The 24673-nt window shown below is 48.8% G+C and overlaps 1 protein-coding gene across 1 annotated transcript in view; it reads left to right on the forward strand.

Moving 5' to 3' along the window:
- The window catches only part of LOC133210219 (leucine-rich repeat-containing G-protein coupled receptor 6-like), a 78128-nt gene that overhangs the window by 37983 nt on the left and 15472 nt on the right, over positions 1–24673 (forward strand). Inside the window, exons 2-4 of the mRNA XM_061349382.1 lie at positions 3534–3605; positions 12919–12990; positions 19435–19506. Of these exons, the coding sequence (XP_061205366.1) occupies positions 3534–3605; positions 12919–12990; positions 19435–19506 (216 nt within the window). The remainder of the gene's footprint in view (positions 1–3533; positions 3606–12918; positions 12991–19434; positions 19507–24673) is intronic.

Genomic DNA, 24673 nt, shown 5'->3' on the forward strand with positions numbered 1-24673 from the left:
ACCTGGTTTGCTTTAGGTCTGCTGACTTCTGGTGTGAAGTCACATTAGAGTGCATCTCTGGGGAAACATTCTGCTTATAATATGGGGAGAGGTATTCCAGGGGCTTTGGGGATCACAAAGTTCATCTCTCCCCAGTTTTGTGGACAGCTTTTAGAACACCCTAAGTGTGTGTGAAACATCAATCCCTCTCTCCCTAGTGGTATCTTTGGGGCTATTGCTTAGGGCTACTTTGGGCAAGCAACACAGAGTGCCCTTCATGCAGACCCATTTGTAGCATAGAAACCTGAGGTTTTGACCTGAGAACATGCACTTCTACAAGGTCCCACAGGTGAATTCACCAGAGCTGAGCCTGCTGGGAGGGACTGTGCTGCTCTCCACAGGGACATCCATGGCTCCGTGTTTCAAAGCACAGCCTGCATCCCACCTGCTTTAGCGATTATGCCAAAGAGAAATCCCTTTGATCTTTAAAGCTCATATTATCCCTGAACTAAAATACTGTGGTAAGCATCTCACAGCACTGGTAGTGAGCACGGCAGGCAGTGCTGCCGGGGTACCCAACGCGTGGTGTGCATCACTTCATTTTTTGGTAAGAAACATCAGCTAATCAGTGAATAATCAAAGGTTGTTCATGAAAGAAGGCGACATCAAAGCAAATAATTTAAGGAACCCCTCGAGGGCCAGAGGAGTTGTAAGGTCTGAGGCTGAATCACATGAGCTCAGTCTCCATGAACTGTGTCTCAGTTTTCCTGCAGGTACAAGTTAGAAATGCTTACGATAAATGTTTAGAATTAGTTGGGGAAGGGGGGATGTTAAATCACAGTAATTATGAGCTGTGATGGCTTTGGTGCAGTGCCATTTGAAAGCATAAGTGATTTTAACACCTAATGCAAGAGTCCTTAAAAGACATTGCTTCCTGGGTAAATGGGGGTGATACCAGAAGAGTTTCAGTTCCAGTAGCAGTTTGCTTTACTGTCAGCATTGCAGACCACAGCCATGCAAAACCATTTGACAGCAGAAGGTTTCCTTTTTAGCTTGATAGCTCACAGATAGGACAGACAAGCCAGTGACTGGGGAAAGAGGAACACAGGAGTTCTAGGACAGGAGAGGGATGGCTTGTCTCAGTGCACCAATGCAGTCTGGTCCCATGAACTAGAAGGCAAGAATCTGGACAGTTGCTCTGCTGGTCCTACACTGCAAGCATGGATGAAGCTGCAGCACCCCATGTCCTCTTTTCTAATTTCTTCTAGAGTTTTAAAGGACTTTGGGATCTGAATTATGTTATGTATTTCTATAATATCCATTATGGTTTGGTCCCCATCTTTATAGAGGTTCCTTCAATGCAAATGGTGATAGCCATGCTTAGATATGAATGACCCAGCACTTGGTTGACTCCACTGGATGCTAGAGACTCAAAAGGAAGAGCTATTCTCCAAAGTCAGTCATTGACAGAGCTGAAAAAGGTCAGAGGAGTCCCTCATCCATTCAGTCCATGCATCCCTGATCTTTCTGCCAGATGGTGCTGAAAAAGAGACAAAACCAAATCCAACAAGGTTCAAATACCATGGGTTCCTTTTAAATGTAACTGAAAGTGTCTGGCTGAAGTAACCACCCCCAGCCACTCAAAGAGATAAATAGCTTCTCTGATCATGCTGACAGGAAGCATTTCCATTCTTGCATGCACTGGGGATGTACATAATACAAGCAACTTTACTAAGAGGAAAAGCATGAGCTTGGGAAAACACAGCAACAAGTCAACAACATCTTTACATGAGTAATAAGACAAATATTTACTCCCACAACACTGGAGGCAGGAATCCTGTGCCTCAGCTTTCACACAATCATGGACAGCCTGTGGAGAAACATCTCATCCTTTTGTGGCCAGCAAATCACTGCATCCAGGATTGCACTCAGGGAGTTGATTTCCAGCCCTTGGAGGAACTCGTTATCCCTTCACACCATCTGTCCTTGCACCATCCCCTCTGTGTTGTCCTGATACCATGGGGACATGGCACCATCCTTGCCTCACTGTTCATTAGCTAGCAGAGGTTTGCACTATGGGCCTCCCGCTCTCAATCCTGTGTCAGTGAGTGTGGATAGGGTTAGGGTTAGGGTTAATCACTTAAGTCCTGCAGGACCGCAAAGCACCAGAGCATCCAAACACCCAAAACATTGGTGAGTTTTAAAGAAAATGACCCAAAATGTTACTCATGCATTAGCTTTGGAAATCAGGGCTGGGTTTTTCTTCACTGCCCCAAGAGATGATGGAAGAGCCCCTTCCCTCAGACCTGGCTATGGCCATTAGCCCCAGGGGTGCGAGAGGGTGAGAGGGAAGAGAGCAGGGCATTTCCCAACCCTAACCATTCTGTAACTCTATGACTATGATGTGAAGAAAAGCCATGTGAGGTGGAGCCGTGAGGCTGTCAGAGTGATGGGATAATGGAATTTCTCCTCCACATTTTGGAAGATTTCTTCAGAAAACAGTGTGTTTTGTTTCTCTTTAGGGTATGGTTCAAGGGGGAGAAAAGAAGGGTTCAAAACATCTTTGACCTCCCCATTACCACCAGCCACATACTGCTGGGTAGGACTCAGGCTGAGGGTCTGCGCATCCCTGCAACCCCTGCCCACCCAGGGGTGAAGGGGTCCCCATCAGACCTGGGAAAAGGCTGGGCACCCAAAATGCAGTTCAGTGAGGTTTGAAAAGCATCTCCTGTGGTGAGCAAAGAGTATTCCCTACAGCAGAAGGCAACGTATGGAATATGCCTTGGAGTTTCAAGGAGATTGGATGTTTCGGATCCGTGTTTTGTTCCGTAGCCTTTCATTTTACGTTATTTTTCGTTATTTTTGCATTGTTTCACAACATGTCAAAACATCAGACTGATTCATTACAGCATAAACAGGAGACACTTTGATGTAGGAAAGAAGATGTTTTAATGGGTGCTAAGTAGCAACTGCCCTTAGGGATTTAAAAATAAAAATAGAAGCAGCACAAAACGCTATGTTAACCCTTCTCTTGTATCCCGGGATCATCCAGCTACATAGAACACTGCAGATAATAACTGTGTTTTTGCATTCATTCTGCAAAAAGAATTTTGAATTCCGAAAGGTCTTCTTGGGGATTTTCCCAATCTCTGGAGAGGAGAAAGTTATAAAGAAGAAACCCAAAACCAGTCTCTGGCAGGAGTAGCTTCAAGTAGGGCTCATGAAACCACTCGGTTTTGTTACAGGATGACTCTCCAGAGAAGCTGTAAAGGAAAGCTTTATACCCTCCCTAGGTGTGATGTGAGTCCACCAATGCCACTGATACTGCTTGTGGTGTTAAGACGGGTTGTAACTTGCTCTATGACTTGGAGACGCTCTGGCAGAGCACCCTGAAAGAGCAAGGGGCTCTCTGGTTACTGTTCTCCATCCTTCTGCAGTCAGAGCCTGAGCTGTGATAAAACTGATGCTGGAATCCCATTTGCAGGGGCCACAGAGCCTGGCACTGGGGGTTATTCTGTGACTGACCAGAGACTTCTGTCTTTGCTCCCCACTAGAGATCTGAGCATGAACAACATCAGCCAGCTGCAGCCCAGGACTCTCCGTCACCTGCGCTTCCTGGAGGAGCTGTAAGTATGGAGCAGCCACAGCAGGCAGAGCTCTGTTGGGGTGGTCCATGGGACATGGGGAGGGTGTCTGTGGCTCCAATAGCAACCCCAAGTGTTGTCACTGGGGTTACAGGCTGAGATGGAAGAAGGCTGCACACCAGGACAGAGGGGGTTGCTACTCTAGCTTAGGGGTTTGACTGCAGTCATTACCTTTAGGCTGATGGTGAATGTGCCTAGAGGCAAAATAAAACAAGACCCAATCCATTATGCAATAACCAACAGTGTACCTCGGAGCAGAGATAGCAAACAGGGAGCTTCATTCATCCTTCTGAATACAGGGGCCAGTCACAGCCTCCTGCCATCCACAGACACAAGAGCTCATGGGCACGTTGCTGTTTGGATGGCAGTAAGCCTGAGCAATTGAAGTAAAAAACGTTTGTCCCAGAGGCTTAGATGTTCCATTGGGCATCAGTGTGTGCTGCAGCTTGAGCAGTCGCACTCAGACACCACAGCACTTGCAGTCCCCAGGCACTCATGTGTGGCTGTGTGTTGGTGAAAGAAGGACTCCATGTCTGAAAGTGGGAAAAACCACTTAGAAACCACTGGAATCCCTTGGGAGCCCCAAAAATGGGAACCTGGGGGGCAGAATATTTAGGTTGGCCCTTTCTGCCTGGGTAAATTGCTCCTGTATGGTCTTATTCAAGTTGACCATGAGAAACGCCTCCAGGTGTTGTTCTCATGTTGTTGCTCCTTTCAGCGCAATAGCTTCTGTTCAGAAACAGTTTCTTCAAAACACATTTTCTACATTTAGTGAAATACTAATATTAATGCTGCATTTGATCTATGTATTGTAAAGTTACTCTCTACTACTCTATGTAACACTCACTGCAGATTAACCTGTCTAAAAGAAACACACGACTGAATCACTTCTTGCATCCACCGCCATACACAACATCAACACTACAAAAATGGTGTTTTCCAGAGTCTCTCAATTTCCTACAGGATAAGTGTTTGCAGCACTTTGGAAGGAGGCACTTTCACTTCCCAGATGTTCTTGGCCATATGTTCTGCAGTGGAGAGACCCTGAATCATCAGCATGCAGCACTAGAGCACAATGGCAGTGATAGGGACAGGTTGTGGTGACCTGCCTAACCCCCTGCTGACATGAGCCTCTTCACTGCGTGGTGATGTGCCATGCTCAGACACCGCTGCTGGGAGCAGTAAGTCCCATCTGTGCATTTAGAAAGAGTTTGCAGGTGACTTTATATACTTACATGGAGACACAAATGCAAAGGCAATCTTATTCAGTCTTGACTAATGGGGCTGGACCAGATATCACTGTTCATTATTCCCGTAACAGCTCGAATCTCATCATTACCAAACCATACCATGGGGTTTTGATTTGCAGCTCTTCATCTGTCTGTTATTCCTATTCATCAGACCTGTAAGGACCTGAGCTATGCAATCTCCCCTCCCCATTAGGCATTTACAGACTGACCAGGAGTAATCTTCTACCCTTCTTTAGCTTTGGAGCTTGAGCTGTGCCCAGAGGTGGCTTTTTCAAGACCTCACATCCACCTTGCAGCCTTTCTCTTCCCATTTTGTCAGTATCTGCATGAAGTGTGGACACCCAAACCATTCACTGGGGGTAGTACAGCTTTTCATACACAGAAACCATACTCTTTTGTAGACACTTAACTCTTGTCTTGCTGCAAGCAGTTGTGTCCTGATTACACGTCAGGTACAAAACAGAACAGTCTCAACCAGCAAAGAATAAATATTCATAGGCTCCAAAAGAGCCAGCTTTCCACAGCCAAAAATAATTAGGAATGAAACAGATGAAAAGGAAAACTTTAAACAGGAAAATCTGAAAAATAATTGGAAGTTGTTAGAGAACATTTTACTAGAGGTTCAAAATGCCACAAGTCGTCATTTGGAAAGCAAAGGTATTTTGACTAGGAAAAAATATCATGGGTAGGAAAAGAAATGGAAAATGGAGCATTATATGCCTATGTATAGCCAAGTTCCTGCTTGAATTTGACATCAATAAGACAGTAATCCTATTTATGGAAATCAAGCAATTTATATGAAACCAAGCAAGGAAGGATTTTTATACACTATCAGGAATTTAAAGTGATTCTTTCAACAACATCCTGACAGGGACACTGTGTACATTATTCATAGGGCTGTCATCAACCAGTAATGCAACATGCCTGGCATTTCCCCTGCTCTTTTCACTTCTATCTTTACCAGACTTTCATCCCAAAACATTACATCAGGACCATGACATTCAGGATGGGATCACGCTCTGTGCCAGGATGTGCACAAGAATCAAGTGAGCAAATCCTGCCTGTTTACACATCCTCAATAGAAGTTTGTTCAGGTTTAACAGCTCAAATCTCTGCAGATTTCGTCTATGCAGAGCATGATTCCTTAAGTCTACTGGGGTGACACGTAGCACATGAGACCAAGCCTTCTGTCTGCTTCCCCATGGAAGAACTGCCCATGCTGAGGCATGCAAAGTGAGTGAAGACCAGAAAGCTAAGCAATGAGGGGCAATCCAGGTATCCCGGTGTTAGTACCTCCTAAGGAGGAGGAAGACCTGCCTGTCCACCTGCCAAACCTGAGAAGTAAATGGTATCCCAAATAATACTTGGTTTATTGCAATGATGCCTTAAAAAAGATGCTTGAACCTTCTGAAAAAAAATCACAGGTTCCTCAGCCAAAAATATTTGCCAAATTCAACACATATTTTCAAGTCTTCTTTTCAGGTCCTCTGGAAATTCTTACGTCTTTGGGACATTTTTACCTTGGTCTAACACTCCAAAACATCCTAGAAATTCCTGACAGCCTTGAACACATGTGAATGTGGTCTGTAAAACTCATCTTCTTTGACAGTCAGAGGAAGTCCATGTTCCTCTGCCTCCTCCACAAGCTCCTCATAGTTTCCCTCTCATGTTCTGCTGTTGCCAATATCTCTCTTGTTAGATCTAGTCCCAGTAGCCCAGGGTCATGGGAGCTTGGAGGAGAGCTGGTGTTTCACACCTTTTACGATGCCTCCTCTTTTTGTGCCTCTAATTTAGCACCATCTCAGGCTCCCCATGGAGATGAAACTTCATGAGCTTCAGAGATCCGCTAGATGAAGGCTCAGCTTGTGCATGGAGCTGGGGTTCAACCAAGGAACAGGAATAATGGAAAGAGGAAAGGAAGCTGCAAAAAAGATAATGCACGTGTCCCATGGACACTGAGGACAAATGTGCCTCATTGCACATCCTTCCAGCTGCATGGAGCACTGCGAATCCACATTGCTGGATCCACCTGAGCCCATAGTGTGTTAATTGTCCGCACGCACCTATGCTGGCTGGGAGCATGCAAGGAACAAATGAGAGCAGAGTGGCACATGAGGGTCTTGAGGACAGCAAATCGATCACCCAAGCCACACCATGATGTCCAGCTGGGCTGTGTCCCACAGGACATTCCTGTATTGCCTCAGATCCCCTCAGGAGACCAAACAGCCATGTCCCACAAGGGATTAGAGTCAACAGATGAGGGCACGAGGAGTGCTCCAGCTCAAGCTGCTTGCTCAATGTGTGGTCCTGGTGAAGTGATTTTCCCTGCCAGTGCCTCTATTTACCCATCCATTCAGCAAGGAGAATGGGCCTCTCAGGTGTGCCAGGACCTGTTAGTCATTAGTTTTTACTGCAGGCTGCTTAGGAAGGTCTTGCGGATGCAATTAGCACTCGTGCTCAGAGGGTGCCAAGAGACCAGATTCTCCAATCTCAAATGGCTTTGAAGAGCTCATACCACCATGGACTCCTCTCCAATGGTTCTCCATCAATCTGCGCTCCCCTCTGTCACCACCAGCATCCAGCTCCAGCGGGGAAAAAGCAGAGACAGGAGAGGCTGTGCTGCAAGCAGACACAATCTCAGCCCAGGCACTCACCAGTCCTCCTCTTCAAAGGAAACTTCCATTGACAGAGGTGTTCATTCAGAGCCGGGCCTCACACAGGCAGGGAGGAGGCCGGAGTTTAGTGTGTCTCCTCTTTGTTTCTTTCTCTATTTTTCCCCCTTCTTCTCTTTCTTTCTCTCTTTTTTGGCAGCAGGAAGATTGTTTAAAGTTGCTAATAAATTCCAGTTAATGAAGCCTGAAAAGCCAGAGCTGGGAGCCAAGAGAAACAAGAGCAATCAGTACAGAAGGAATAGAAAGAGGATCTTGAAAGCCAGCCTGGGAATAATAACATGTTGAAATGTGTTTGCCGGCAAGGGCTTTGTTACCTCGCTTTGAATCCAAACAAGAGCACTTGGTGCCAAGAAGAGAAACTGCAGCCAAAGGCAGGTGTTCATTGCCATTCACCTCTTGCTTCAGGGCACAGCGGCAAGATCAGACCCCTTCCCAGCCACTGGCTCTTTCACCTGCCTCTTCTCAGGCCCCCAGGGCAGAGGTACTCAGCATCACGGGGAGTGCCCTGCCTCTGCATCAGCGCAGGCACAGCAGGCTCAGGACCCACACCGTGGCCTCCCCTTGCAGGCTGTTCCCTTTCTCAGGCAGCTCTTGGAACCAAAGGGACTGGAGGGGAAGAAACAGCGTAAAGCAAAGCAAAATGTAAGCATGTATGATGGGAACAGAGCAGCCCTCTTCTCCCTTGCACCAGGGAGGGAACCCCCTTCTCATGCCTCTTACCATGTGGGTGCAAGGACCAGTGGAGCCAGCATGGGTCACAGAGCACCAGCACTGCCCATGCCTGGTGTTGGGGCACCCACCATCACCCACATCAGCTCCTAGACATCCAAAGCATCCACCTTTAGGGGTGTTGTCCCACACAGGCTCTCACCCCAAGGAAATCTCATGCTTGTAAGAGGCAGCATGGTGGTAATGCTGGCCTTGGGGCATGACTCCTTCAGCAGTGATAGCTCTGCTGTGTAAAGGGTGCTGACATTTATAGGCAATGTTCAAGCGTGCTGGCACCACAGTGCAAAGCCTTCCCTGGAGCAGTGCAATAACATCTCTGGAGCTGGGTACTCCTAGCAGAGCAGCTTTGGTTGGTTTCCATGACACAGCAGCCTGTAGAGGTCTATGGTAAAGAGACAAATGCTTGTAGAGCCATGACCTTGCTTTGCCATGCTGAAATTTGGAGGCAACATTGCCTGACACAGCTTTCCATTTCCAGATGGATGTGGGTGAGAAGCTGCAGCTCCCTGCTTGCTTGGACTCCATGGTTCCCTCAGGATGCTGCCTAGATCCTGTTTCTGAGAAGGCCCCAGGATGCAACTTGGTCTGGCCCTGGTTCATCCAGGACTTCTGTCCTCATGGTTGACATCGATCCTTGGCAGAGGACAGCACTGGTCATCAATTCAGTGGGTGGGCAAAAGCACAGAGAGGGTTCAAGGATAATTCCTCGAAGGAAGCCTTTCAAAGGTCATCCCTGTGCGATCTGGCATGGTGTGGAGGCAGACCTTGGCTATGCTGCAGGTGGGGAGAGGAGACAGGGGTTTCTAAGAGGTTCTCCATCACCATGAACACTGAAAACTGAAGCCAAGTTATTGCAGGGGGTCAAGTCAAATTCAACATGTAGTGAAAATGTTTCAGCTCTTTTTTTACTCCATTTAGGCTGGGGTTCATGTGCAGCAACTGAAAAACCCTTGCAAGTGAGGGTAGCTGGCCCCAATTGTCCTGAACACTGCCTTCCAAATACTAACTCTATTCTGAGGTATCCCAAGAGGGGCAAACAGAATAGAGCCAAGGGTCAAAACTGCTCGGAAGGTTTGGAACTAACAAATACCCCCTGAAAAACTTGTCAGTTTATAATATAAGGGAATGGAGTGAAGGCATTCAGTGTCCTGCATTGGGTTGTTCATTAGGGAGCTGTGTCTTGGCAAATGAATCCAAATTAGCTTGCATGCGAACATTCATGTGGGTTGAAAACTGGCTTGAGAACCATAAACAAAAGAAACGAATGCCATCAATCTATCGAGTTGGAACAGGCATTTGATGGGGGTACAGGGAGCAGAATTAGGAACAGGCCTGCATAGTGTTGTCCTCAGGGATGGAGCAAGGAAGCAAGGAGCACGTTAGAGACACCTCCAGGTGATGCCGGACTACGACAAGCTGCAGATGCCTGTGAGGGAAGGGAGAGTTCAAGCCTGGCTTTTTCCTCAAACATGCGATGTTTTCATTTGTATGACTTAAGTCAGCTCCATTCCTCTTTTGCACCAGCACAAGGACAAACTCCAGCAGAACACAGAGCCCTTGTCCCCTGTGTGCCCAGGGGATGGCACAGTCTTGGCACGATGACACTGTTTAGACAGAAGCATGGAGTAACTGGGCACAGATTCTGCCTTGACAGCGTTAGTACTTGAGAAATGAAGCAGAAGATCAAAGGGGGAGGCTGACATGCCCAATAAAGATCTGGCACGGGGAAAATTCCACTGGAATATGGACACACATGTTTGTCCTGTCCTGCCAATGGGCAATGTTCCTGCCTCCTAATGTGAATGATAAGAGCATCATCGTGTTGCCTGAGCACATGACATGAGCGATCATGCCCAACAAACAGCCTTTGGGTGTGCCATGGAAGTTGTAGCATGACCAAGAAGCCCAAGATACAGGAGGGGGTGGGAGCCTGTGGTAACTGAACTGCAGCAACCATGAGGTGGTAAACCATGAGTTTGTTCCAACTTGGAGTGTATTGGGAATGCAGATCAAAGCCTGGAGGAATGTTCCCAGAAATCACGGGAGTGGGGAAGGTGGGGGAGACCAGGATCCGAAATCCACTGAACACAGGAGCTTTCCAGAGCAAGCCAGCCAACACCAGCTCTCATCCTCCCCTTCCACCTGCCCCTTCTCTCCCTCTTCTTCCATCGTTCACTTTAAATCCAGAGCTTTCCCTTTCTCCCAGCCCTATTTCAGTGTCAGCTCCAGGACACCAGGACATACAGCTGGATTGAATCTGTCTATCCTAAAAAGAGACCTAACACCTGGGGCTGGGCGATGCTTTGTGCCTCTGACTTCACTCAGAGATGGTGCCCATTGAAACCAGGGTATCTCCCACAGAAAGCTGGGGTTTTCCCCTCATGCTCTGTTTTGCCCATGGTGCTGAGATGCTCACACTGGTTCAGCCAGCACATGGGGCTCCCTGCCACCCTGTTCTGAGACCAGGAGCCCCAGCCTGGGCACCCCAAGCTCCTTTCCTGCTAATCCTGGAGGTCCCAGATCCATTTAGGTACTTATCAAACACACAAACGCACCCAGGGAAGTGAACATAAAAGTGCAGAGCTGCCAGGAAACAAGTCAAGAGCCACATTTAACAGTGAATATGTGAGGTCTGCTGCCAGCTAAGGCATGGGGGCAGGCAGGAGCTCCAGGGAGGTGAGGACAGACAGCCCCTCACTGAGCAAGCACAGCCTGGTAGGATGGATGCTGGGAGCAGGCTGAGGATGCTGCCCAGAACACCTCCCCTCCAGTCCTCTGGACAGCACTCCCTCCCATGTGGAAATCAGCAATCAAAAGGAGCAATTACCCCAAATCACAGCCCCCAAGTGACAAATAGCCCAGCCTGCCAGGCAGCTTGCACACTGCACAGAGGCAGGTTACAACCTGCTCACACACATTAAAGGGACGACCCTGTGCTGTTTATGCTGTCAGAGGCCTAATTATGGGAGCAATTTTCCTTAGATTCCGGAGGGGAGAGACAGGGAGGGAGAGGGCTCAGGCACCCACACACATCTGCTCTGCCACCGGGCAGTGTGGCTCCCAGAGCAGCCCAGATCCTCCCTATGTCCTCACTGCAATACACTCTGCTTCCAGCCTGGGGGACCCTGCTCAGCCTCGACACCTACCTCCTTCACAGGCAAAAGGTGTAAAAAGGAACGAGCTTTGTCAATGCTAAATGAATATAAAAAGCTTGGCAGCATCTATGCCCAGCATCTCGGGCCTGCTTTGGACTGGCTGAAGATGAGTCTGGTCACAAATGATGTTCACTGTCTCCTTCGGGGAGATGCAAGTCAAGTGGGCAACACGTTTCTTACTTGTGACCATTGGAGAAGCCCAACCTTGACCTTTGTTTGATCACTTGAGGATCAGATAGAGAAACACAAATGCAGTAGCAATTTGGGGTCTTAATAGCTTGTTAAACCTGTTTTCATGATTTCTGACTTGTGGGGACTAGGAATTGGTCCATGTTTTCTCACTGGAAAAACAAGAGAAGATTCTCCTTAGGTCAAGCCTAGACTCGAGCCATGGACATCACTGAAAGTGATGGTGACAGTGGTGCATTTCCAATGTCAGTAAAAATTCCAGATCCCTGCTAATGTCCCAGCCTGCTCTGGGCCTTGCTAAAGCCTGGATGCTCTGACCAGGTGATGCTGTACAATGGTGAATCCCACAGGTTTCCATGGACAAATTCTTTCAGCCAGTTCTGAACATTGTCCCTTGTTTTTCATTCTGCCCCCCTGTTGGTTCCACTTTCCTTTGTGATTCTGCTCTTCACTTTGCCTTCCTTTCTCATCCCTTCACATTCATCCTCATCCAACAGCCTTCCCAGGCTGCATTGTCCCTATCCTTGTCTTCCCCTTGCAGTTATCTCCAGCTGTAACCTGGTCAAGAACCACTTCTGACTTTTCTGTCCTGGTTTTGGGCAGATGAGCTGGCTCTACTGTGGTACTACATCATACACCCCATCTCCAGCCCCTTCCCCTGTCTCCCCTCACAGCAGTGATACCGAACTCCTGTGTTGGATGAACTGGGCCTTAGCTGTGACTCCACAGCTCAAAGTAGAGGTGGCAATGAGGGGGTACATTAAGTGTCATTGAGCTTTGATGGACAGGACAAAGGAGAGCCTGCAGGATGCAGAAACACGCCACATGCAGACAAAAGGCACAGAAAAGGGTCCATGATTTAGGGACATCCTCTCAGGACCATGAATGAGCAAGCAGAAAATGGTTCTTCCCCCATCCCACACTCACTGCCAGGTGCCTGGCATAGAGCAGGGTCTGTTGGTTGGCCAAAGCCCTCGAGCAGAGGTCCCTCTCACAGGCAGCCTGGGCTGTAAAATGGAGTGGGGTCCTCTGCAGGTATCCAGGGAATGACTCGACCTGTGGGCCGTCACTGGAGCTGGATTCAGGTCTGGAAGGGCTAACAAGCCATCATATTCTTTGGCCATTCCCCAGCTGTAAGGGAATGAAAGGCAAAGGTACCCCAAGTGTGTGACCATGGCTCAGCTTGCAGGTGCTGCAGCCTCCTCCCCACGGCAAGAGGAATGAATCTTTAAGCCTCTGCAGACAAGGGACTGTCATTACAAGGATGCTGACACATTGCTGGCTCTTCTCTTCACTGCAGACGCCTCTCTGGAAACCAGATCTCCAGGATCCCAGGGGAAGCTTTCTCTGGCCTCTACAGCCTGAAGATCCTGTAAGTAACTCCCTCCCTTCTGCAGAGCCACCACCTCCCCAGCCCCTGGTAATGGCCAGCCTTGGTAGATGAAAGCCTCTGCCTATAGAGTGGGGAAAGTCTAAGCAACAAAGGCTACCAGCAAGTACTTTCCTATGGGCCAGGTTGTCGTACCACTCATGCAGTCACAGTGGTTTTGCATCCACATGACAGTCCCACAGGGTCTGTGCAGGGTACTGAGGTGAGAATCCATTTCTCCCTTTAAGAACCATCTTAAAAATCTCCTGCAATAAACATTTCATCCCCAAGGGGATGTTTTGAACTCAGCCACAATGTGAAATTGTTGTAGCTGGTCCAGTTTATACAGAGCGAGCAGGTACAAACCTGCTTCCAGGATTAGAGAGCATAGGGCTGTTTACTACGTCTTCTGAAGATGTAAAGTATGAATCCTGCCCTAAATCTCAGGGCTTAGAGATTTATCCATCCCCTGCATTAGGCAACAAATCAAAGGAACTGAGGAAAAACCGCAGCTCTCCCACCCAATTTCAACAAGAGGAACTTTCTCCTTCAGGAACGCAGGAGCTTTTAAAGCCGCTTTTGATCAATTCCTATTTGTGTCAGGCCCAGGTAACTCCTGATGCAGAGTGCTAGAGCAGTGCCTCCCTTCTGGAGGCAGCACAGGTTGCACAAAGGGGAGCAGCACGCTCGCTCTGTCCTGCCACCCAATGTACTCCACCACAATGCAGTGCCAGTAGCACATTCACCGGTGACCCTGTTGTAAGGAATGGCTTGAAGGCTTAGAGCGTTTCCAACTGGGATGGATGGAGAAGCTTGCCCAAGGCTGTCTCGTGAGAGCTGGAATCGGTGTCCTCATGCTTCAGGACAACCTCATCACCACTCCTCGCCAGTGGGGCAAGGCAGGGCTGGGCATGATTGAAAATGAACCCTCTGCCCATGCCCTCCTCCTGTGTAAAACTGATCCATGGGCAGCACAAATAGCCTCAGATGTCTTGGTGCATGCAGAGGGCAGTCTGGGCCTTAGACACTGGCAGCCTCAGATCCCTGCTTCATCAGCTCCTCATTTACCTCTAATCACTCTGTTGTACCCCACTCCCACCATCCTGCCATCCTCAAGACCTCTCTTCACCTTCCCTGGTGATCTTCTCACTGCCTGCTCTGCATGGACACAGGCCAAGTGCAGGGACCACAGAGCACCACGAGCTTCCTCACTGGTGCACTCAGAGCCAGTTCCCACTGGGTGCAAAGCTGCTGGGACCCCTCTGAGAGGAGTGAGGTAGTGGGGCAGGTGGGAGAGGTGTGAACTGTGTAGGTCCATGGTCATCATCCGTGGCTTTCCATACTTGTGAGAGGGCAGTGTAAGCCCCAGTGGTCAATCCCATCAATCCCACAGGTGCTCACTGCAATGGGGAAGCTTATTGAAGTGGACAACTTCACAGGAGGACCAACACATTTTCTGGGGCTCCTGGTCCTGCACATGGGTGCCTGGGGTGTGCTGGAGGGATGACACTGGGTCCTGCAGCCCAGTGAAGAAAACCAAAGTGCTTCATTCAAAAACAGTGAGAAGGATCAGGGGTCTGGTGATGACCTAAAGGAATAATGAGGGAACTGAGGTTACTTAATCTGAAGGAGAAGTGAAAGAGGATGAACATAAACCTTTAAGGACAAGCAGCTGCTGCAATAAGGAAGGAAATACATGTGCTCCATATCTGCAACAGGTTTTGGAGCAGATGGCACCAGGGACATTCAGGACAGTTTATATCTAGAACCATGGATGCTCTATCAGAGGTTGCCTGAGGGTTGGCAGTCACAGGCATGGCTGGAGTTGGGAATGGCTGCCTCAAACATGAGCAACTGAAGCCTGTAAGCATTCAGGAGCTGACTCACATCAGTATCAGAGATCTCACCTCTGGTGACAGGAGTGTCCCCCATGGAGACAGGTTGGGGATGGTAGCGATTTTCATAACTCAATATTAATGTGCTAATTGCGGTCATGTGCACGTCCATGAGTAAATGCTCGCGTTCATCTTGGGCTGTCAGGGGGCCTGGTGCATTCCTGGTCTTTCCAGAGAATTAGTTTATGCTTTAGAAAGGATGGGAAACACCCTGGGATTTCCTCCACAAACCTGCCTGTGCAGATGGTCCTCTCCCTGCCCTCACAGTGAATCCCAGAGCTACTGGAAGCAGGACGAGATTCTTGGCTCTGCCTCCTCCAGCTGCTTCCCTGCACAAAAACCACCTGGAAAGTGGCCATGGAGATAGGCCTGTGCAGAAACCATGCAGGAGTACACCCAGGGAGGCAGGTGTGTGGAGACTTGAAGGAGAGAAAGCGAGGAGCCAGGCTACCCGGCTGCAAAGCATGGCGACATAGGGATTATGCTGAGATCCTCATACACTGAGCCTTGAGCCGAAGGCGAGGTGAGATGTGGCCTCCTCAGCTCCCCTCAATGGGTGCAGACTGGCAGCAGTGGCAGCTCCGAGGTCTTCTCAGCCGATGGGAACATTCCTTTGTGAAAAGACATTGGGAGTGCACCTCTCCCAGGGGTGCTGGCCAACCCACACCTTCCCCACAGAGGCTGATGCTCTTGGGTCCATGCTTCAGTACATCAATAGAAACCAGAGCCATCGGTTGGTTTGTCTGCTCTGGAAAGGTCATTCCCTTACAAAATCAACTCTTTGGTCCATGCTCTTTCAGCCTTGGAGCTTTCCAGCTGGAATATGCCTCCAGTCTCCGGAAGACTGGAAAGGTGCCTGTCCTTCCAGACCTCCTCTTGAGTTGCCTGAATGCCCCTTACCTCCAAGTGCCCTGAACGGAGCTCCATCTGCCAGGAAGCATCCATCCCAGCTGGCAATGTGGCTAAGCTTGTACTGCCACAACTTAACGTCACATCCCACCCTTGCACTCTTCAAATGCTCTCTGCAGCACAAGCAGGATTGCCAGGCCTCTTACTCTCCTGGCTGAACATGCTGCAGCAGCAGCAGCACCTACCAGCCAAGAAGGAATTCCACACCAAACTCCACAGGGAAAGACTCCAAGTACAACCACAACCTGAGCCTGCCTCACCCCAAAACGTGGAGGGCAAAATGCTTGGATGCATCCTTTTGGCCGCAGACCCTGCACCCACAGCAGCCAGCTGGGGTGGCCCACGCTGCTCCTCCATTCCTCAATGAGCCCATGGAACATCCAGACCCAACACTGCCCACAGCCTGCCTGCACCAGCATGGTGATTCGGTGCTGCCTGCAGCCGCTCCCAGTGTTGTCCACGGTTGGTCTGCATCCAACTCCTGTTGGATGGAGTGAGCCCAGCAGGATGGCCTTGCTCTGCACATGCCACGTTTCCTGTCTGGATGGACTCTACCCAATGGCCACCCCCACTGGTCCCTTCTTCTCTTCCCACCTTGAGCTGCAATCATAGCATCTCGTGTGCTCCAGGGCAAGCACTGTCTAGCCTGGCTTGTTGAGCATGCATCAAAACACCACCAGAAAGCCATGTTGCCTCAGGATGGCAGGTCTGCAGGTGTCTTGGGACACTTCAGGAACCCCCAGAGAGACCTTATGTCTACCTGTGCAGAACAGAAATAACTTTGAAACAAAGGGAATGGTGGGGTATATCCAAGAGACGCTCCCATGGGGAGGGAAGAGAAACGTGCAGAGGTTGGAATGTCTTTAATCCCCATGCACAAGCTCCAGGCACAGTTGCCTCAAGCAATAACAGCCCTTTGACTGTGCTGGCTGAGTCACTTCAGCCTCCCAAGATGGGGACATTTTATCATGCACAGGCCTGTACTTCTGAGGGCTGTAAGTCTGCTAAGACTGTCTTGTGCAAGGATGCTGGTGTGATGGGACCCGATCCCAGCATTTTTCTGGTCGTTCAGGTATGGTCTCTGACAACAAAAAATCCTCCTACTTCTGAAAATAAAACATGACCTCTGAGGAGCTGTGGTTTATGCTGGTTCCAGTCAGGCTGCTGTGGGTAGCAGGTTGCGCTTCCATGTCTGCAAGTGTCTGCAAGCTCCAGTATGGTCACCTCAACAGTGTCAACCAAAGGTGGCAGTGCACTATCCGGACCTGCTTTTGAGCACTTGCTGGCCTGAGTGGTCCTTGCTCACCATATTCATAGAATCACAGAACAGTTAGGGTTGGAAAGGACCTTAAGATCATCCAGTTCCAACCTCCCTGCCATGGGCAGGGACACCTCACAGTAGCCAGGGGTGGAGCGTTCACAACTTCACAGGGTAGCCCATTCCAGTGCCTCACCACCCTGATAGTAAAGAACTTCCTCCTTAGATCCAATCTAAACTTCCCCTGTTTAAGTCTGAACCCGTTACCCCTTGTCCTACCACTACAGTCCCTAATGAAGAGTCCCTCCCCAGCATCCCTATAGGCCCCCTTCAGATACTGGAAGCTGCTCTGAGGTCTCCACACAGCCTTCTCTTTTCCAAGCTGAACAGCCCCAACTTTCTCAGCCTATCTCCATACAGGAGGTGCTCAGCCCCTGATCATCCTTGTGGCCTCCTCTGGACCTGTTCCAACAGTTCCATGTCCTTTTTATGTTGTGGACACCAGAACTGCACACAGTGCTCCAAGTGAGGTCTCACGAGAGCAGAGCAGAGGGGCAGGATCACCTCCTTGGACCTGCGGGTCCCGCTCCTTTTGATGCAGCCCAGGACACGGTTGGCTTTCTAGGCTGCGAGCACACACTGAAGCCATGTCACTGACAAAGATGTTGAACAAGACCGGTCCCAACACCAACCCCTGAGGGCCACCACTCGTTACTGGTCTCTAGCCGGACACTGAGCCATTGACCACAGCTCTTTGTGTGCGGCCATCCAGCCAGTTCTTTATCCACCGGGTGGTCCAGTCATCAAATTGATGTCTCTCCAGTTTAGAGACAAGGATGTCGTGTGGGACAGTGTCGAACTCTTAATCAAGGTCCTCAGCTTGTCCAGATGGTCTGGTCCTGCATTTGGTACTGCCTCATCAACCAGCACAGTCCTGTAGGACTTTACTCATCGATACAGATGCTTGAAGACAGAAAAATGGACTCAGCAATTGAGAAACTGCACCAACCAGGGTGGTCACAGAGCTGTGTATGTAGTGACATTGCATGCAGCCATCCAGCCAATCCTTTATCCAAGTGGTCCACTCATCAAATCCATGTCTCTGCAGTTTAGAGGCAAGGATGTCATGCATGATGGTGTCAAATGCTTTGCACAAGTCCAGGTAGATGACATCAACTGCTTTACCCCTGTCCATCAGTTCCGTAGCCCCATCGTAGAAGGCCACCAAATTGGTCAGACAGGATCTCCCTTTAGTGAAGCCATGCTGGCTGTCACCAACCACCTTGTTGTTTTTCATGCTTTCCACATTGTTTGTCTGTGCCAAACTGGCTTCATTTTGGAACCAGCCCATGCTGCTGGTGATCTGGAAAGTCTGTCTGTGTTACTGGTTGGAAAAGGGACTTGTAATAGATGGGAGGCGGCAGGATCCAGCACCAGTACGACAATGGGTTTTGCTTAAATATTGGCTCCAGATACTCCCACTCACCAACTCTAAACGCTGAGCTCAGATTTCATAGAGCCACTGAGATCCAGTGTGTTTCCCACCAAAACCCCACCAGCACTTCCTAAAGGCCCATTCTGTTCAGCCGTGCATCTTCTTAATTTTTAACAAACCTGAACTGTTGAACTCCTGCATGGGGCTGCAGGATGTCTTATCCCTCCAGAGCATCCCAGATGCAGAGAAACCCATATGCAGGACTCAGAGCCCCTAAAGTTGTGTTGGTCTTTGTATAAAGTTGTCCACCTTGATGAGCTTCCCATGCCCGATGCTCACTTCCATTCCTGAGAAGTCCTCCTGGGTCCTGCCCATTCAATCCAACAGCTCCAGTCACCCGTTCCTCTGAAACTTCTGGACTGGTTTGGGTTTTTCCACAACAGCTCCAGTTACTGCTTCAACTTGTGCTAGTGCCCCAAAGCCCCTTAGCAAAGAGCTATGGAGTGGTTCCTCACCCATTGTGTTCGCAGATGTCCCACGAGCCACATAAAAATCCTGCCCACAGGCCAGTTTCCATAGACCCTGCAGAGGTAACCACCACTGGCACACACTGGGAGTTTATCCTTTTACACAAGTATTAATATGGACAACTCAGCTGGGAGCACTGGTAGTAAGCACTCCAGACTAACTGCAGCGGAAAGGCCCCCTTATGGTCACATCCTTCCCTCACCAAGCTCACCTTTGGTACCCCTGTCCTGCAGCATCCCAGGGCTGCAGCTGGCCTTAAGCTTGTTTAAGAGCCCTGAGTGACCAACAGGGTGCTTTCCAACCCCTTCAGCTTTCCAACAGGAGTCCAGAGCAGCTTCAGAAACAATCAGTGATATCCTCCGTATTGTGTCAGGGTTCTGGCTTTTTTCTTTTACATAAAGTTTTCCTTTTTCTAATTCTAGGATGCTGCAGAACAATCAGATGAGCTGCATCCCTGCAGAGGCACTGAGAGATCTTCCAAACCTCCAATCTCTGTAAGTCATTAAAAACCACTGCTGTGAGCTGCACGGTCCCTTGGGGGCCTCAGGGCTTCCCAGCACTTGAGTCATTAGTTCCTTTGTCAAGGATGTTCTGTCCCTTCTTCCTTTTCTTTTCCAATTAAAGCTAAGATTACTGTCACTTAGCTTAGAAGGGAGAGGAAGGCAGTTTTCAAGGAAGGAACATTGTCTGGGTAAAGGATGTTGAAATTACAGCTCCCCATGTGTGCACTGTGATGAAAAGGCCACCAGCGCCAATGCATATTTCAAGGAATGCTGGAAAATATCCACCCAAAAAGGGCTCTGTCCTCTCTGCTGTGGACCACAGTGGGGCAGGGACCTGCCAGGGAGCACAGAGGATGCTCTGATCTGTCAACATGTGAGGTGGGCTGTTTTACCCAGGTAGAGGGTATCTATGCCAGGGTAGAAATGCTTTAAATCACCTCTAGTGATTGAGCCATGAGAAGAAGCTGGGTCTGCAACCATGCTTTTCCTTTAAAGTAACTATATCCACAGCAGGTTTGTCCTACTGTATTCACAAAAACATCACACATCACTGAAATAGCTGCAGTTTCCTGAGTCAGGGCTCACTTGCAGTCAGATCCTGAATTTAGGGAAGGGTTGTTCGGTAAGTGCCCAGCTTGTATGATCAGCACTGATGATGAGCATTCTGAATAGGGCCGAACCACTGCAAACCATAGCGGCACAGGGTGGACAGTCACTGTGTTTGAAGGCAGATATAGAACTAAGATGCTCTGCTTGGTTTTCATTGGTGCTGCCATGACTTCTCCAAATGTAGTCGCTAACCTTGAGCCAAGAGCCTCCAGTGTGGGTCTGTGTTAGAGACTTTTTTCTTCCCTCCTTTTCAAACATCTGAGTCATTTTCCACACAAGTTTATGAGACTCTTGTGTATTCACTGCCAGCCTGGAACACCTATAGGTCACCTACAGCATGGTTTCCAAGCATTACCAGTCAGACTACCTAAGACCCAGTGTACTCGTGTTGCTCAGACTATTTGTTTTCCATTCAGAAGGGGAAGAGCCTTCCTAGCACATCATGACCATTGATGAGTTACTGTCCTTGTGTGGCACCTCATGGAACGTTAACTCTCTGCTTTGCAAGTTGGCAACGTGCAAAGCAGGCAGGAGAGCTGAAACGGGGGGTGAAAATGGGAGCCAGCATGAGTGGAACAGAGAGCTGTACTAGACAGAAAGGGATTGTGTGCTGGTTATTTTCTTGCTCTTTCAGGTATTTGCATTTGATGTCCCCATTCGTCATCCTGGGATTCAGGCAGGATTTGAAGGGAAAGTGTGTACCTCTTATGGACAAGCTGGCACAGGAGAGGAAAAACAGGCTTTTCAATACACAAGTCTTTCCTTAGATTTATGATAGAAGCAGCCAACTGAGAGAACAATAGCTCTGTGCACAGTTCTACCAATAGGATTTATCAGGCAATTCAAGGATTAGGTGGCCAAACAAGTAGGACAAAATGGGAGGCTTCAATAGCCACTGTTGGACAGGGAGAGGTTGGTATTTATTGACTGCACAGCACCAAGTTGGAGCTGAAATGTAGCAAAACCCTAATGCCTAGATGAGGCTATACTGGTTCTCCAAGTAATGGAAGGTACCGAAGAACTGTTCACAGGACAGCATGCCAAAAAAACTGGCTTTGATTCAGGCAAGCTTAGGTGAGATTGGAGGGACAGGGTGTTCCCCTGTGGATGTTCTCCAAGGGGATATTCCCATTGCCCCATACGTTTTCTAACTGAGGTGTAGTCCTGAGTTTTGGCAAATACTATTTCAAGCACACTAACAGGGCTTCCTCCTGCAAACGCTGACACAAGCACTGGGAAGGGGGCAAACTGGGCAGAGGTTTTCACCCATCAACTTAACTCTGTGCCAACCAAGGGCACCCATTCCCTGTCATTTCACGTGCTGACCCAAAGCTTGGCTGCTCCAGGTTGTCTGACTGCTCATCACCGAGTATCACTTACCAGGGACTTCTTGTGCTCTGGGCCCCTCCTCTTCCAGAGGGAGGCATCCTCTTATATGGGTTCAGCACTTCCCAGCCAGAGGTGTTCATGATTCACTCTGCCCCATGGATGCCAGCCAGCCTGAGGAGGCAAGTGTCAAATCCACCCAAATACCCCCATCCACATCAGACATACCTGTCCTTACAAACACCCCTCATCTCAGGTCCTCTGAAGCTGCAGCCATGCCCGTGGGGCCAGAATCAGACCTGCCTTGCTCCCTGTCAGCTACAGGATGCGGAGGCATCACTGCCTGGAGCCCGAGTTGTCAGGAAGGAGAGACCTTGGCAGGAATCACTAAATGAACACAAAGAGGAATTTAGATTTCAAAAGAAGAGAATACAACACTGGAGCCTGAGCTTCCTACCAAGCAGGAGGGAGCTGCTTCCCAGCAGGCTTGCTTTATCTGGGAAGCATGTTGGGAAACCTGGTGGGGAGGATTAGAGAGAACATGCACACCTGATGGCAATGCTCTGAGCCCTGCTACGGGTGCCAAGGCTTTACGTAATGCTCTGATCCAGTTGTGATCCCCTGGCAGGGTATCTGGTTACCGGTGGTTTATAGGTGCAGTAACAACACACCATGTGTATTCTGGAAGAGTCGTGTGTCAGTCTAATTAACGACTTTGTGGTTTGTGAGCACTTACCTGGAGCAGATGGGCACTGTGTCTGTTCCTCTGCCAGGCAGAAGGAGTCCAAGGTATTTCAAAGTGAGCAGGTGTTATAAATTATAATTACCAGGCTTGCAGAGAAAGCAAAGAGAAAAGAAATCTGATGGATTAAGAGATCAAGATAAACTCTTGGGTTTTCTTCTTCAAATACTTATGGAAAGTGATGAGAATGGCTGGCTCTTTCTGGAGTTTCTCGCGCTTTGGGAAGGTGCTAAAGGTGTATCTGGCTCATCAGGGTGGGTGCTGTCTACAGCAGTTTGGAAGGGGAAGGGGGACTGGTGCCAGCCAGAAGAGTGTCAGAGCTTTTCCAGTATGGGTGGCTGTATGGTGGCCTCAGGACACACCTCAGACAGTGTGGCTGATCCAGCTGCTGTTCCATCTGTATATGGTTGCAGTGGTGATGCCTGGGGAGCAAAAGGCTCTAGGGAGAGGTTATAACAGTCTTCCAATACCTTACAACAGCTTCCAATACAAGAAATCTGGAGATGGACGTTTTACAAAGGAATGAGTGGGACAAGAGGGAATGGCTTTAAGCTGACAGAGGGGAGATTTTAATTAAATATTGGGAAAAAACCCTTCCCTGTTAAGGTGCTGAGGCACTGGCACAGGGTGTCCAGAGAAGCTGTGACTGCCCCATCCCTGGCAGTGTTCAAGGCCAGGTTGGACACAGGGGCTTGGAGCAAGCTGCTCCAGTGGAAGGGGTCCCTGCCTGTGGCAGGGGTTGGAACTGGATGAGTTTTAAGGCACCTTCCAGCCCAAACCCTTTCAGGATTCTCTGATGGACCTATACCCAGTAGGTCCCATTCTCCGGGATCCTGGCCTTGCTCTCGTTTCGGTTCTCCTTTCTCCCTCACAGTCTTTGTTCATCATCCATCTGAAAGGTTTTCAGGATTCACCTGCCACTCTGGCACAAATCTGTTGTTCCCAGCAGAAGTCAGCCACAATCCAGTCCCATCAGCACTGGTCCTGCTAACTTCACCTTCCCATTCCAGATGGAAAAGCATGACAGCAGTGTCTGTCCTCTTTACATCTGTCCTGAAGAAGGATTTGGCGTCTTCATAAGCTGATGGGATGCAACCTGCAGGACAAACAGTCTCATATACATTGTTCTTATAAATATTGCAAGCACTTTCATGTTTTCTACAAGTATTTCCCATTATATTCTGGTTTCACTCCAGGTTTACTTGACTCATAACCTCTTAAGGCTAAATCAACCTGATGTACAGTTCCTGCATACAGGTTCGTCTTGCCTCTATCTAAAACAATCCAGTTCCTCCAACCCATTGGCTTGCCACTTCTCTGACATCTTTAGCAGGAACCTTTTGGACTCTTACGGAAATGCACTAAAGACTACTTCATCCCCTGTTCCTCAAGGCAGGTAATGGTTTTTATACATATGACCAGAGATTAAAATGCAAAGGATGAATTATAGCAATTCGAGAACATGTGGACTTTGATGTAGACAAAGGCGGAAAGCTCTTCCCACCTGATCGGATCCTCACAAGCATATAAATTCTTATGACAGAAGGAAGAAAAATATTACTTTGGAATCAGCATGGCCTGAAGAACTCATTCTATTCATTCCTGGTTTCACTTCTTTGATCTGTTGGAGATTTGACAGTTTGCTGTTAACAGCAATAGTCTTCTCTGTCGATCACACGTGATGCAGTAAGGTTTAAGAAAGGTGTTGTTTCCATTGGGTGTTTAGAAGAGAAAAGCCATGGAAAAAAAACCCGAAACAAACAGAAATCTATGAAAAGGTCACATTTCAGAGCCTTACAATCTGCTGGCATAGAAGTTGTCTTGTGGCAAGGCCACCTCAGTCCTGTAACAACATTGGTTGGCTACAGGGTCTTTCTGAAGCACAGTGAAAAAGAGGGCAGGGAAGAGCAGAGAGGCAGTTCTTATCTGAAAATAGACTGAAACGAAGCAGCTCCAAGTGCTTGCTTGGTGATGAGCATTGCTGAGAGCACAGAACCTTGAATCCCACCTGTTACAGGCAGCAGAAAACCTGTCTGTGGCAGGAAAGAGAGCCCAGAATAAGCACTAAAGAAGTTCCTTTCACTGCAGAGGACACTCGCTGTTTAAACCCTTCCTGCTCCACATCTGAAATCCCCTGTTTTCCCTCAGGCACCTCTCCTCAGCAGCCAGCTCTGCACAGGAGCACAGCTAAGTCAGTGGAGTCTTGTCCCCATTCTTGTTTTTAGAAGCCTGGTCTCCATTTTGGCATTTCAAGTGTTCAATGGAATCCCTGCAAAGAAGGAAGTCTAAGAGCGACCACATCCAAGTGAGCACTGCAGACAGAGGTGCCATACATCTGGATGTACTGCAGGTAGCCTTCATGCAGTGATGTACCCATGGTGCAATGAGTCCTTGCTGAAGTCTGGCTGCTGTCAGTATTCCTCACAGGCTGTATGGAAGCAGGAACAGGCACCATGTGCTGTAATCCTTCCTCCCACTGGC

Source organism: Neopsephotus bourkii, unplaced genomic scaffold (assembly GCF_033783945.1).
Source record: "Neopsephotus bourkii isolate Nb327-2 ecotype Australia unplaced genomic scaffold, CSIRO-AGI_Nbou_v1 NB_414, whole genome shotgun sequence".
Taxonomy (NCBI): domain Eukaryota; kingdom Metazoa; phylum Chordata; class Aves; order Psittaciformes; family Psittacidae; genus Neopsephotus; species Neopsephotus bourkii.